General features: G+C 42.9%; 1 protein-coding gene and 1 long non-coding RNA gene across 3 annotated transcripts; one reads left to right on the top strand and one right to left on the bottom strand.

Moving 5' to 3' along the window:
* Positions 1-5,262: 5,262 nt before the first annotated feature.
* On the bottom strand, positions 5,263-7,665 carry mllt11 (MLLT11 transcription factor 7 cofactor). Of its 2 annotated transcripts, none has more exons than XM_041239101.1 (2): positions 7,503-7,665; positions 5,263-5,565 (listed from the first exon to the last, which is right to left on the bottom strand). In XM_041239101.1, exon 2 carries the CDS (start codon positions 5,556-5,558, stop codon positions 5,301-5,303), a length of 258 nt encoding a protein of 85 aa, XP_041095035.1. In that variant the 5' UTR covers positions 5,559-5,565; positions 7,503-7,665; the 3' UTR covers positions 5,263-5,300. The 2 variants fall into 2 exon arrangements, with proteins under 2 accessions (XP_041095035.1, XP_041095038.1); XM_041239104.1 differs by lacking the exon at positions 7,503-7,665 and adding an exon at positions 5,677-5,762.
* Positions 7,666-8,592: 927 nt separating this feature from the next.
* On the top strand, positions 8,593-13,705 carry LOC121306890. The gene is made up of 2 exons (XR_005948249.1): positions 8,593-8,845; positions 13,419-13,705. It is a non-coding gene; the product is annotated as an uncharacterized LOC121306890 (long non-coding RNA).
* Positions 13,706-14,762: the final 1,057 nt, after the last annotated feature.

Genomic DNA, 14,762 nt, shown 5'->3' with positions numbered 1-14,762 from the left:
TAGAGAACTCAGTGCTGTACTGGGGATCTGAGAGCAGCTAATTCAATACAGTCTAGTGTAGAGAACTCAGTGCTGTACTGGGGATCTGAGAGCAGCTAATTCAATACAGTCTAGTGTAGAGAACTCAGTGCTGTACTGGGGATCTGAGAGCAGCTAATTCAATACAGTCTAGTGTAGAGAACTCAGTGCTGTACTGGGGATCTGAGAGCAGCTAATTCAATACAGTCTAGTGTAGAGAACTCAGTGCTGTACTGGGGATCTGAGAGCAGCTAATTCAATACAGTCTAGTGTAGAGAACTCAGTGCTGTACTGGGGATCTGAGAGCAGCTAATTCAATACAGTCTAGTGTAGAGAACTCAGTGCTGTACTGGGGATCTGAGAGCAGCTAATTCAATACAGTCTAGTGTAGAGAACTCAGTGCTGTACTGGGGATCTGAGAGCAGCTAATTCAATACAGTCTAGTGTAGAGAACTCAGTGCTGTACTGGGGATCTGAGAGCAGCTAATTCAATACAGTCTAGTGTAGAGAACTCAGTGCTGTACTGGGGATCTGAGAGCAGCTAATTCAATACAGTCTAGTGTAGAGAACTCAGTGCTGTACTGGGGATCTGAGAGCAGCTAATTCAATACAGTCTAGTGTAGAGAACTCAGTGCTGTACTGGGGATCTGAGAGCAGCTAATTCAATACAGTCTAGTGTAGAGAACTCAGTGCTGTACTGGGGATCTGAGAGCAGCTAATTCAATACAGTCTAGTGTAGAGAACTCAGTGCTGTACTGGGGATCTGAGAGCAGCTAATTCAATACAGTCTAGTGCAGAGAACTCAGTGCTGTACTGGGGATCTGAGAGCAGCTAATTCAATACAGTCTAGTGTAGAGAACTCAGTGCTGTACTGGGGATCTGAGAGCAGCTAATTCAATACAGTCTAGTGTAGAGAACTCAGTGCTGTACTGGGGATCTGAGAGCAGCTAATTCAATACAGTCTAGTGTAGAGAACTCAGTGCTGTACTGGGGATCTGAGAGCAGCTAATTCAATACAGTCTAGTACAGAGAACTCAGTGCTGTAGAGAGAGCAGCTCAATACAGTCTAGTCTAGTACCGCCCTCACTGGTGGCGCTGAAGCCCAAGATAAGTGACAGTGATATGATTACCTCATCATCCTTTTTTTTTAATTTTTTAATAACCTACCGGTATTTTGTATTGGTTGTAAAAAAATTTCTCATAAAATTCAATATCTAGTCCAAATCCTTATCCTTAACACATCAGTTTCACTTACTTGAACACAGTCTTAACTCATTTTTGTTTCACGGAAACTGTTTGAATTAAAAGGAGCGCGGGAGGCACTAACGCCCAGCTAATTCAATACCCCCCCCCCCCCCCCCCAGTGCCCCCCCCCCCCCCCCCCCCCCCCCCCCCCCCTGTGTAGGGAACTCAGTGCTGTACTGGGGATCTGAGAGCAGCTAATTCAAGCAGTCTAGTGAAACCTGAACTCAGTGATGTTGCTATCTGAGAGCAGTCTGATTCAATACCCCTAATCTAGAGAATTCAGTATATAAAAACAGATCTGTGAACCAGCTATATTCAATACAGTCTAGTGTAGAGAACTCAGTGCTGTACTGGGGATCTGAGAGCAGCTAATTCAATACAGTCTAGTGTAGAGAACTCAGTGCTGTACTGGGGATCTGAGAGCAGCTAATTCAATACAGTCTAGTGTAGAGAACTCAGTACTGGGGATCTGAGAGCAGCTAATTCAATACAGCTAGTAGAGAACTCAGTGCTGTACTGGGGATCTGAGAGCAGCTAATTCAATACAGTCTAGTGTAGAGAACTCAGTGCTGTACTGGGGATCTGAGAGCAGCTAATTCAATACAGTCTAGTGTAGAGAACTCAGTGCTGTACTGGGGATCTGAGAGCAGCTAATTCAATACAGTCTAGTGTAGAGAACTCAGTGCTGTACTGGGGATCTGAGAGCAGCTAATTCAATACAGTCTAGTGTAGAGAACTCAGTGCTGTACTGGGGATCTGAGAGCAGCTAATTCAATACAGTCTAGTGTAGAGAACTCAGTGCTGTACTGGGGATCTGAGAGCAGCTAATTCAATACAGTCTAGTGTAGAGAACTCAGTGCTGTACTGGGGATCTGAGAGCAGCTAATTCAATACAGTCTAGTGTAGAGAACTCAGTGCTGTACTGGGGATCTGAGAGCAGCTAATTCATATACAGTCTAGTGTAGAGAACTCAGTGCTGTACTGGGGATCTGAGAGCAGCTAATTCAATACAGTCTAGTGTAGAGAACTCAGTGCTGTACTGGGGATCTGAGAGCAGCTAATTCAATACAGTCTAGTATAGAGAACTCAGTGCTGTACTTCAATACAGTCTAGTATAGATCTGAGAGCAGCTAATTCAATACAGTCTAGTGTAGAGAACTCAGTGCTGTACTGGGGATCTGAGAGCAGCTAATTCAATACAGTCTAGTGTAGAGAACTCAGTGCTGTACTGGGGATCTGAGAGCAGCTAATTCAATACAGTCTAGTGTAGAGAACTCAGTGCTGTACTGGGGATCTGAGAGCAGCTAATTCAATACAGTCTAGTGTAGAGAACTCAGTGCTGTACTGGGGATCTGAGAGCAGCTAATTCAATACAGTCTAGTGTAGAGAACTCAGTGCTGTACTGGGGATCTGAGAGCAGCTAATTCAATACAGTCTAGTGTAGAGAACTCAGTGCTGTACTGGGGATCTGAGAGCAGCTAATTCAATACAGTCTAGTGTAGAGAACTCAGTGCTGTACTGGGGATCTGAGAGCAGCTAATTCAATACAGTCTAGTGTAGAGAACTCAGTGCTGTACTGGGGATCTGAGAGCAGCTAATTCAATACAGTCTAGTGTAGAGAACTCAGTGCTGTACTGGGGATCTGAGAGCAGCTAATTCAATACAGTCTAGTGTAGAGAACTCAGTGCTGTACTGGGGATCTGAGAGCAGCTAATTCAATACAGAGAGAGAACTCAGCTAATTCAATACAGTCTAGTGTAGAGAACTCAGTGCTGTACTGGGGATCTGAGAGCAGCTAATTCAATACAGTCTAGTGTAGAGAACTCAGTGCTGTACTGGGGATCTGAGAGCAGCTAATTCAATACAGTCTAGTGTAGAGAACTCAGTGCTGTACTGGGGATCTGAGAGCAGCTAATTCAATACAGTCTAGTGTAGAGAACTCAGTGCTGTACTGGGGATCTGAGAGCAGCTAATTCAATACAGTCTAGTGTAGAGAACTCAGTGCTGTACTGGGGATCTGAGAGCAGCTAATTCAATACAGTCTAGTGTAGAGAACTCAGTGCTGTACTGGGGATCTGAGAGCAGCTAATTCAATACAGTCTAGTGTAGAGAACTCAGTGCTGTACTGGGGATCTGAGAGCAGCTAATTCAATACAGTCTAGTGTAGAGAACTCAGTGCTGTACTGGGGATCTGAGAGCAGCTAATTCAATACAGTCTAGTGTAGAGAACTCAGTGCTGTACTGGGGATCTGAGAGCAGCTAATTCAATACAGTCTAGTGTAGAGAACTCAGTGCTGTACTGGGGATCTGAGAGCAGCTAATTCAATACAGTCTAGTGTAGAGAACTCAGTGCTGTACTGGGGATCTGAGAGCAGCTAATTCAATACAGTCTAGTGTAGAGAACTCAGTGCTGTACTGGGGATCTGAGAGCAGCTAATTCAATACAGTCTAGTGTAGAGAACTCAGTGCTGTACTGGGGATCTGAGAGCAGCTAATTCAATACAGTCTAGTGTAGAGAACTCAGTGCTGTACTGGGGATCTGAGAGCAGCTAATTAAATACATTGTACACTTCTGTACCGCCCTCACTAGGTGGCGCTGAAGCCCAAGATAAGTGACAGTGATATGATTACCTCATCATCCTTTTTTTAAAATTTTTTAATAACCTACCGGTATTTTGTATTGGTTGTAAAACCTAATGCAAAGAGGCTCTCATAAAATTCAATATCTAGTCCAAATCCTTATCCTTAACACGTCAGTTTCACTTACTTGAACACAGTCTTAACTCATTTTTTGTTTCACGGAAACTGTTTGAATTAAAAGGAGCGCGGGAGGCACCGTACGCCCACTCCCCCCCCCCCCCCCCCCCCCCCCCCCCCCCCCCCCCCCCCCCCTCCACTTGTGAAACCACCCACATAAGTTTCTGTATTTTTTATCAGCGGGTGTTGAAAAAAAAAAGCCCACACGTAGAAGATTGTGCCTATTTCCAAATAAGGTAAAGGTACGACGCTGCAATAAATAAATAAATAAATCAATAAATAAATAAATCAATAAATCAATAAATACCTTAAATCAAATATAGTGTTAGTAGCGTGTTGCCGAATGTTTCGGTCTGTCTAAAGTTAATACAGCAGGGGGTATTCAAATGCAACACACACCCTGTTACAGCAATGCTTGCTTGCGATGTGCTGCAGTGTGGAAGGTGATATTTTTGCAATTCCTTGTTTTTTTTGTTTTTTTTAATCGATTCTCAATTCCTTTTTAATCGATCCCGACACGTCATCGCTGATCAGAATTGCTGCGGAGCAGCGCTCTGTTAAAAAGAGCTTCAACTGAAGCAGCTGCTTGAGAGTCGATTAAACCAGCTTCCAGTGAAAGCAGCTGAACGGTTATTATGTCTCTAACATACCAATTAAAATCCATTTTTGAAAGACTTGGAATCGACTATAAGTGAATTGGAATTGAAAAAAAAAGCAGAACTGGTCCCCTGGCCTGTATCAGTATAATCCGGCTTCACGCTGTGTGTTGTTTTAAGAGGGTGTTGTTTGTGTCAAGAAATAGTTTTTACACTCAAATAATAAAGGGCTGATTTGTTTCAGCGATACAAAAACAGGGTGAGCAAAAAAAATAGATAAACTGTTACATCTTCTTTCCAGCGACAATAGAGCAAAATACACAACGGTTACATCGTCAAGCCAAATTGTGACGAGAGCTGAGGGAACACGAAGCTGCTTTCTGGGAGCTTAGAAGCTGGTTCCAGGAGACCTTCCCCCCCGGGGAAGATCTAGTTTGGGGTTTGCTGTATCAAACCCCCAAGTCTCCCTGCCTGGTGTGCCGCACAGCGTCCTGAAACCTACAGTCTCCTGAAACCAGGCAGCAGGCAGCAGGGCAGTGTGGCTTCATGCTCCCTCAGGTTTGGGGAAACTTTGTTTTGGGGTGGGGTGTGGTGGGGAGTGGTGGGGTGGATTAGGGTGGGGACCACCCCGCCTAACTACTTGGAGTGGGGGGGGGGGGGGGGGGGGGGGGCTGCGTGGAAAGCTCAGAGGAGCTCAAAGTCTAGGGGCTCGATGCTGGCGATCGGAGCTCTCCAGTAGTTGAAAGTGTTGAATTCCAGCAGGTTGTCTTCATCCTGCCCGGAATTCTGGGATTCCTTCTTCTTCTTCAGCCCGCCCTGCCCGCCTTTGAGTGACGTGCCGCCGCCCAATCCCAGCCCCTCCAGCTCCAACAGGTCCAGCTCAGGGATTGGCTGCCTCCAGAAAAGGAACGAATCATATTGGCTGTTGATGGTGTCAAGCATTTTTCAGCTGGAGGACAAAAAAAAAAAAAAAAAAGATTTAATATGGTCAGTTGTTTTTTTTGTTTGTTTGTTTGTTTATTTTTCATATTAATACATAACATTTTAACAAGCCACCCACAAGATGGCAAGCTTGAGGCACGGAGATTGAACTGCTCCCTCCTTCCCTCCCTCACCCCCCTAAGAGAAAGGGGGCTCCCTCCAGTCCAGGGCAGGCTTGAGGCACAGAGAATGAAATGCTCCCCTCTTTCCACTCCCTCACCCCCCTAAGAGAAAGGGGTGTTCCCTCCAGTCCAGGGCAGGCTTGAGGCACAGAGAATGAAATGCTCCCCTCTCTCCACTCCCTCACCCCCCTAAGAGAAAGGGTGCTCCCTCCAGTCCAGGGCAGGCTTGATGCACAGAGAATGAACTGCTCCCTCCCTCACTCACCCCCCTAAGAGAAAGAATACTGTAGTGTTTTCAGCAATATTTACACAAAGAAGGAGATGCCTTTTTTTTTATTGTACTAACGAAACAATAATGAACCACAAGCCTTCCAGACCTCAAAGATCTCTGGACTGATAATGCTGCCATGTCATCTGTCAAAAACGATATTTAGAAATGCGCTTTAGCAATTGTAATTTCTTCTTTAAAAGCAAACCAAAACGGCGTGGGGCATGCAAAGGAAACAAAGAAAAAAAAACACACGTGTGTGGTCGCTTCTATCTATTTAACAGAAGACAATGTTCTCAATGCAGCTTCAAAAGGCAGCATATGGACCGATGCGTTAAATGGCGCAGAAATGCAGCTCTTGATTCTAGAACATTCCAGGCGTCGTTTCCTAACGCGCATCCCAAGTTTTCGTTTATAAATACTCCTGGAGCAGCTATTCTGGGATGTGATGGCATCTCATGGGAATGGGGTTGGCCAATCTGCATCAAACGGCCTCAAGCCAAAGGCAAACCCGCTCTCCGGGTTCAATACTGCGAGGCCCCAGAATTTAAAGGCGTTATCCTACTGGCTTGATCCGATGATTGACCCCGAGCTACTCTTCTGTATGAATGCGTTGTGTCTCATCATTGCAACGCATACCGACAATACACGGCTGCGATTTTTAATTGCATGCATCTTTTTGTTTTCTAATAATAAATTAATCGCATTTTCTATTGAAGGTATACTGCACCCTCCCCCGCCCCCCGTCCCGTCCCGTCCCGTCCCCCCGCGTACCGCGTACCCCACCCCATGCTGACCGGTCAGACTAATTCATTATCATCTCCGGGGAAGGGTGGGCGCGCTTCTTTGTGTCGAGCTTGACAAAGCATCGCTGCACGCAGTCATAGAAAAATAATAATAATAATAATAATAATAATATAATAATAATAATAATAATAATAATAATAATAATAATTACTTGCGTTATGCTAATGCGGTCAATCAGTTAAAATCTAATTACCGGAACATTCTGACGTTACCCATTGTAGTCGAAAAACTATCCACCGATAACATTCAGAAAAAAGCGATGGGCGTCTTTCATTGTGTTCGGTAAAGCGTCGCAACATTATATACATGTATAAATACATACATGCACACATACATACATGAAGGGTAGCCTGTATGGCTAATCAAACGCCCCAGCAGCCTACAAACTATCCCCCAGACGCATCAAACGATGCATTTAAATTATTTTAAAATGACATACAATGACAAAATTCACTGCACATATTTTCCATATACCTACATGTATTATATATATATATAATATATATATATAATATATATATAGATATATAGTAATAATTATTATATATATAATTATAATATATGTAAAGCGTCGCAAATTAAAAACTAAAAACTTTAAGTCAGCTATATAAAAGAGCTCGACCAAAACCTTGGAATCTTCCGTTGGGGAAGATTCTTCCTAGTCAATTTAAAAAAAAAAAAAACACCCAGAATAGTTATCTGATTCACCAGTTTGTAATCCCGTTTGATGCGGACTGGTCAGTCGAGCAGCGTCCTTGCCTGCACCCCTCTTCTTGCTCTGCTGATGAAAGTCTCTGCTTGCAATCCGCCGGCTGCACTGCGCACTGTGCCGGCGCTAGAGCTGCTGCAGTATTGTGTGTGTGTGTGTGTGTGTGTGTGTGTGTGTGTGAGAGATGTGTGCTGTGAGCAGCGCCACTCCCCCCCCCCCCCCCCCCCCCCCCCCCCCCCCCCCCCCCCCCCACCCCCCCCCCCCACCCCCCTCCCCATGGTGCTGGAAAAATAAAAATTAGATAACGACGACCTTTTGTATTTTGAATCTATTGCTGTCTATGTGATCTCCGGACACATAACGTAATAATTTACAGGACCAAAAAAGGTAACGAGCCTGGTGTTTGCATACGGTTATGCATGACATAGCGCGCGTGGCATTTAAATACAAGCCCCTTTATTTCTTACGCGGTAAACCCCTGTTGACGGTTCAGTTTGTTTATGCCCATATATATATATATATATATATATATATATATATATATATATATATATAAACATCTAGTTCCTCCCACCGCCTGTAACTTTATTATTAGCTGAGTGGACACCCTCCCCTCTATGGCTTGCAGCAGTGGGAGGTTATACGCTAAACCAGAGTGTGGATGAATAAGTGAACCTCCCGCACAGAGCTATTGCAATTCTATGACAGCGGTTACACCGAGGGATTTATTTTCTCTCAGATGAGCCCGGCCACGTTTTTTTTTTTCGTTCAACTATTCTGAGGCTGGTAAGCGTGCAAACCTGGAAGAGTATAGTCTTGCGCTTGCGCACTGATGAGGCCGGGAACCTGCAATTTTTTTTTTTAAATGCATGGTATTAACCACACACAATTTTATTTATTTATTTATATGTATTTTTTTTTTTTTTTTTTACTTTTGACATAAGCAACCCAAAGACATGCGCTGTAAAGCGACGAAGGGAAATTTATAAGCGACTGCCTTGCAGGGGCAAGCCCAATTCCGCTTGTTTCAAGCGGAAAGCGCAACTCTTTAATCTATCTGCACTGCTTGCAAAGCCCGGAGAGGGGCGCTAGAGCGGCGTGTGTCTCTTTGTGAGAATTCATTTTGCAAAAAAAAAAAAAAAAAAAAAAAAAAAAATCGTTTTGTTGAAACCTTAATAATTTCCTCATTGACAATTTCGCGAACCACACCTAAAAATTACACAGCTGCACAGAAAATAACCGACTACAGCGGTCCCACGCACCGAACCACGCTTGCTTTAATAGAAACACACGCACACGCACAAGTCGAGACTGCGGCTCGGTTTCTCCCAGGCTGAGAGGGGTAAGTTTGTAACCGTAGAGATTTCATATCATGTTTTTTGGAAACTTCGGGGCTGTTCCTGTAAATTTCTCATCTGGTAGCAGCAGGGTCAGTACGAGCCGGGGTGAAAACGACAGTGATCGACGTTCATTTATTTATTTATTTTGTTTATTTTAAAACCATTTGTGTGTTTTGTTGAAAAATGAATAATATAAAGTCCAATGCGTAAATAACCACCTAATTTTTTTTTTTTTTAAGTCTAAACGTGTTTTGTGAATTCATTTCAAACCGGCTGTCATGCGTAAAGCAATGTCCGCTTCATTGCTGTCATAGACCTGTATCCTTCCAATCGTTTTGAATTTATGTATGTATTGTCTCTTTGTGTGTGTGTGTGTGATACTTTCATATACTAGTGTATATTATTGGATATTGGATATATATCGACGCACCGGTGAGTAAAGTTATATAAATTAAACTTTATTCATTGTTACAACGTTAACATCCTGACATTGAAAACAGCATGTTTTAGGCCTAAAATAATACAATTACTAGTTAAATTGACATGTATATATTCTCCTTATTATTATTATTAATAATAATAATAATAATAATACAAAATGTCGATATCAATTCTTATTTCATGTACAATTCTTACAGTATCCAGTGTTGGTTTTGCATTGTGTGTACATGCCCTATATATAGATAGATAGATAGATAGATAGATAGATAGATAGATAGATAGATAGATAGATAGATAGATAGATTGATAGATTGATTGATTATAGAATGTATTGAGTTTACGATTTTTCCATTATGATCGAGAGCAGAGAAAGTTTTCACCGAAGTTAGAAACTCCAGCCAGCGTACTCTGGGCTGACCTGTGTTTTGAGGCGTGACGTCAGAAATTCTGTTATTTCCGAAATTTCAATTGTAATTTTATGTGGGTTTAATTATATTAGGTCTGTTACAGCGGTACCGTGCCCTGGCTAGTTATTGAAGTGGTGCTGACTGTCAGATATCATTGATGATAATAATAATAATAATAGTAACGACTTCAAAAAGACATTATAACCCCCTATATATTTAACAAAAGTAGCTGTTATAATTGCTATAACTACATAACAATAGTAACGTGATGGCCCTTTATTTTGCTGGTTGGTTTGAGGGTATATTTAGTTAAACTATAAAGAGCCTCAAAATATTAGTATGTAAGTAGTTAGCATATAAAGAGCCTCAAAATGAATGGCATACTCTACTGGGTGTAATGAGAAATATATATATATATATATATATATATATATATATATATATATATATATATATATATATATATAAAAACACAATTTCGTATCTAAAGAAAAAAAAAATCTTTTACAGACAAGTTAATAGAGAGACTGGAGATATGAGACTATGTTGTGAACTGAATCAAAACCCTGAAACGAGTTTGGATCTGGCAGAACTAAGCCACAAACCATAACATAATTAACGTGTGTGTGTGTTTGGGCAGTAAAAAAAAAAAAGGGAGCGGCATATATATTGTTTTCGTGGGGTAAACAGAAGCTGTATCGTGTCTAGCAAACCGTGTTGCACCATCTCCACCCAACCGAGCCTGCCCGGCCTAGCTTTCGTTTCATTTTTCATCATCCACGATCTTTCCTGTTGTTTCAGCCCGGAGCTTGACGACGCGTAGACACGGGCTCTTTGCAATCCAAAACTGGTGTCTCAGTCTCTGCAGTTTATTCTACTTTAATGTTTGATAAAGTGAATGAACAACACTTTCGGTTTGAATTCACTCCCAGTATATGTTTAGCTTTGGCGTCTTAAGCAGGAAGGTGTATTATTATTGTTCTTTTTATTTTATTTTTTTAAGGTCTTTTTGGGGGGTTGTTTTCCAGAGCTCAAGCAAAATGAATACACGTAACACTAGCAGACTTAAAAAAAATAAAAATAATATGACGTCGTGTTTTTAAAACGTTAACTTGTTTGGTAGTTTAAAAATAAAACGCTGTCGTGTTTTATAAGAGGTTCCTGGAACACGAAGCCGGATTTACCATTAGTCAGCGCAGCCAACAACTAGGCCCCTCACTGAGGGGGGAAAAAAAAAACTTCATTTTTTACATGGTCAGTCCTGGAATTAGACATTGCAATTTACAACATATATACCATAACAAGGCTCTTATCTTAGTGGCATGTGTCTGTGGTTCTATAAAACAGTTTAACTTGTTTTAATCTAGCCAGACCCCTCACACAAAAAACACACCTGCGCCAACTAGTTCATACTTTCAGAAGGTGGTAGTCGTTTGTATTCGTTGCTAGTCCTTCGGTGGTCGGATATTTCATTCTTATTTATAATAACTTCACCTTCAGACTAACAGGAAAATGATATTTAGTGGCTGGTATTTGAGAAATGGGCTCTTATCCTCACATGCTTTCCCATGGTTATGCTGTGCATTCAACACAGTTTACCTGGATTTGCCATGATTATTAATATGCTTTTCTAAATCCATACCTCTCTGTGCTTTACAATGCTTCCCTATGCTTTACCAGACCTCTCTGTGCTTTACAATGCTTCCCTATGCTTTACCAGACCTCTCTGTGCTTTACAATGCTTCCCTATGCTTTACCAGACCTCTCTGTGCTTTACAATGCTTCCCATTGCTTTACCATACCTCTCTGTGCTTTACAATGCTTCCCTATGCTTTACCAGACCTCTCTGTGCTTTACAATGCTTCCCTATGCTTTACCAGACCTCTCTGTGCTTTACAGTGCTTCTGTATGCTTGAAAGCTGGTTCCAGGAGACCCCCCGGGGAGACCTAGTTTGGGGTTTGCTGTATCAAACCCCCAAGTCTCCCTGCTTGGTGTGCCGCGCAGCGTCCTGAAACCTACAGTCTCCTGAAACCAAGCTCCAATCCGAAATTCGTGTTCTCTCGGCTTTGTAATTTTAAAAAACAAAATTTTAAATTCAACCACAGACCGGTTTATTAAACGGTCAATTGCAAAGCGGTTTGAAGTGACCTGGCCCTAGTTATGATCACTCTCGTACAGCAAGCGTTATTTATAACCGGATCAGTTGCACAGTGTAACTGCTGTCGTACTGAAAGAACTTCACTGTTCCAACTTGGGATTCAAAACCTTTTTTTTTTGGAGGGCAGGGGGGGGGTTGTAAACTTTCTAGATGCAGCTTTATTTAAAAGGGACTGTGTGGAATTCGGTTGGAACTTATGAAAAGCTTCTTGTGAGCTTGCACACGAGGTACTGATTCATACTGTAACTCCCAGACCGTCTGTGTCTGACTCGCGTTTGTCTCTTGCAGTTGGAGACAAGGCACCCTTTGGTTTATTTGTGGCCACAGCTGACAGCATGGCATTTCCGTTACGGATTTTCCCCTTTGTGGAATTTATATTTTATTTCTGATTGTGCTGTCAGACGACTTTTAAAATCTCTTTCCTGGATGCTAGTTTTAGCGTTTTTAGCAATATTTTTGTGTTGATGATTTCTCCTCCCTTTCTCTGTCTCGTTTTCTGCTCCGCCAGCACAGAGCAGAGGGAGGCTGTTCAGAGAACACAAGAGCCTCCCTTTCTCTTTCTCTGTCTTCTCCACCAGCCCAGAGCGGAGGGAGGCTGTTAAGTGATCGTAAGAGCCAGCAGCTTAAATGATAACTGCATAAAACATGTGCTGTGCTTATAATGCAATCATTTTAGTGCAAACGCTCTTTTTAATCCAAGCAGACACTGGTGTTAGGCGTGTGCAGATTCGTTTGGAGACGGATTGGTAGTGCAGAGCTCGGAGCCCCATCCCTGCCTGTCCATAGAACTGCATTGGCAGCCAGCCTGAGCCAGTCCACATGCACAGACATGCTGGCAGCTACTCCCAGGCTGGAAGCGCCTGGCACTTGCAACAAGGGCTCTGAAAATCCCTGGCATTCTTTCATGGCGTTTTTTATGCATTTCAGTGATTGCATTTTACTGCTTGGGCTGCCTGATGGGATCTCAACCCCAGACTGACTCGTCAGATGCATTATCATGTATTCATTATTGTTATAATGTCTTTATCCAGGGTTACAGTGCCAGGTCAGTATTTAAATGCAGTGCAGTTTACATGAAGTGTAAACTATACGACTAGAAGATGCAACAAGTTAGGATTACAGCAAGGTGTGTCTGCAGTGACATTATACTAGTAGATAAAGACCCAGACCTTGCCGTGTGGTTTGCTTTCTGAACTCTGGGCAGATCACAGAGCAAGAAGTATCGACCAGAACCTGACCGTAATGTTCCTGGCTGTACTGCAGATCTGCTTTCCTCTCCCTGAAGACAAGCATTGGAATATGAATCGACTCAATCAGCCAGTCTTCATTTTTATATAGCGCCTCTCCCCATCGCTCGCCGCAGAGCGCTTTGCAAGGATGCAATCATTAATGCAGATATAAAAAAAGAATCAGTCAAAATGAACAACAGGACACAAACCAAACCAGTTCTGGGTGGTTTGTAAAGGCTGGTGTGTGTGTGTGTGTGTGTTTAGAGGGATCGGTGCAGTGACAGGCTCTTTGGCTTCTCTCCATAAACGCGTTCGCTAACTGTGCCTTTGCCTCAACAGGTTTGATTAGAGGGAACAAAACTCCTGGATACTGAGAGAGCGAGCAAGAGAGAGAGAGAAGAGGTGGACAGAGAGAAAGAAACAAACAGACAAGGGAGGGGCCAGGAACCCAGGACACCTGGATGGAGTAGCTGGAAAGAAGAATTTAAAATAAACAGCTGTCCACGGGGGGGGTGGGGTGGGGTACACGTCAATCAGGGATTTTAAGAGGGGGAGAGGAGCGGGCTTCAGGCATGAGCGATTTCTGGCACAAAATCGGTTGCTGTGTGGCTGAGAAACCCCAGCCGGTAAGTTTATTTTTTATGCCTGTTTTCTTCAACGTTCTGGGGAGTCACACAGTCAGGGGAGTGCAAGGGTCCCTGAGGGTCTCCCCTGGTAAAGGCACGGCCGCGTGGCGTGCAGGGGGGAGTCACAGAGTCAGGGGAGTGCAGGGGTCCCTGAGGGTCTCCCCTGGTAAAGGCACGGCCGCTTGGTGTGCAGGGGGGAGTCACACAGTCAGGGGAGCGCAGGCATCCAGCGAGCTCAGAGCGGACGTCAGCAGGGCTTGTCTAAATAAAAAATGAAAAAAATCAAATGAGATAATGTTGGCATCGTTTGCACAGCAAAACACGAGGTATGACTGTAATTCTTGTTCTTGGCTTCTGTACACCTATTTCAATATGAGCAGAGGAAGGTTCCTCAGGGGAATAGCAAGCCAGCTTGTGCCATCACCAGGGATGACGCTGCATTTATTTGACCGCACAGCAGGGCTGTGTGTTTCAACAGCATTTCCGCTGCTTCTTCACTCTGCACGCCTCGCCTGCAGCTCTGAAAACCTTTGGGGGGAAAAAAAATTTGAAATCTTAACATGAAACGCTGCTGTGCTACTGTTATGGCTTCCTTTCCAGGAGACTTATTTATTATTTTTTTTCAAATTGTTTTGTAGTTTCTCTTTGATTACGCGATGTAAAATAAAAGATTTTTTTTTATTTTAATGATGTCTCGATGCTAAAATTCAAGGTGATGCAAAACTTTTGGCTAGCTGTAGATAACTGTGAAGTGAAAAACGACCCCCCTCCTGATTGGCTGGTGCACATGTCCTTCCTGTAGCTCTTCTGATTGGACGCCGCAGTGTTTTTCCTAATCTTCCGAACTTTGACCTTATTTACAGTTTTTTTTTTTTTTTTTTGTTTTTTAAATGCCTCCCTTTTCCTGAACAGAAAATAGATTGATGTTGTATAAACTTTATTTTTAATTTTTTGGCGTCCCTCAGCTGGTGTCTTTCTGAGTAAGGTATAAACAACAATTAACCAGAGTCAGAGAGAGGAAGCTAGTGTGGAGCCCAGCTGGATTATTTATAGTTCT

This window comes from Polyodon spathula, chromosome 51 (genome assembly GCF_017654505.1).
Source record: "Polyodon spathula isolate WHYD16114869_AA chromosome 51, ASM1765450v1, whole genome shotgun sequence".
In the NCBI taxonomy this organism is placed as follows: domain Eukaryota; kingdom Metazoa; phylum Chordata; class Actinopteri; order Acipenseriformes; family Polyodontidae; genus Polyodon; species Polyodon spathula.
The sequence above is the reverse complement of the archived record's forward strand: the minus strand, read 5'-3'. Positions and strand labels throughout refer to the sequence as shown.

Excerpts from the sequence above, each read along its gene's own strand:
- mllt11 (XM_041239101.1), bottom strand. The coding sequence starts at position 5,558 with ATGCTTGACACCATCAACAGCCAATATGATTCGTTCCTTTTCTGGAGG.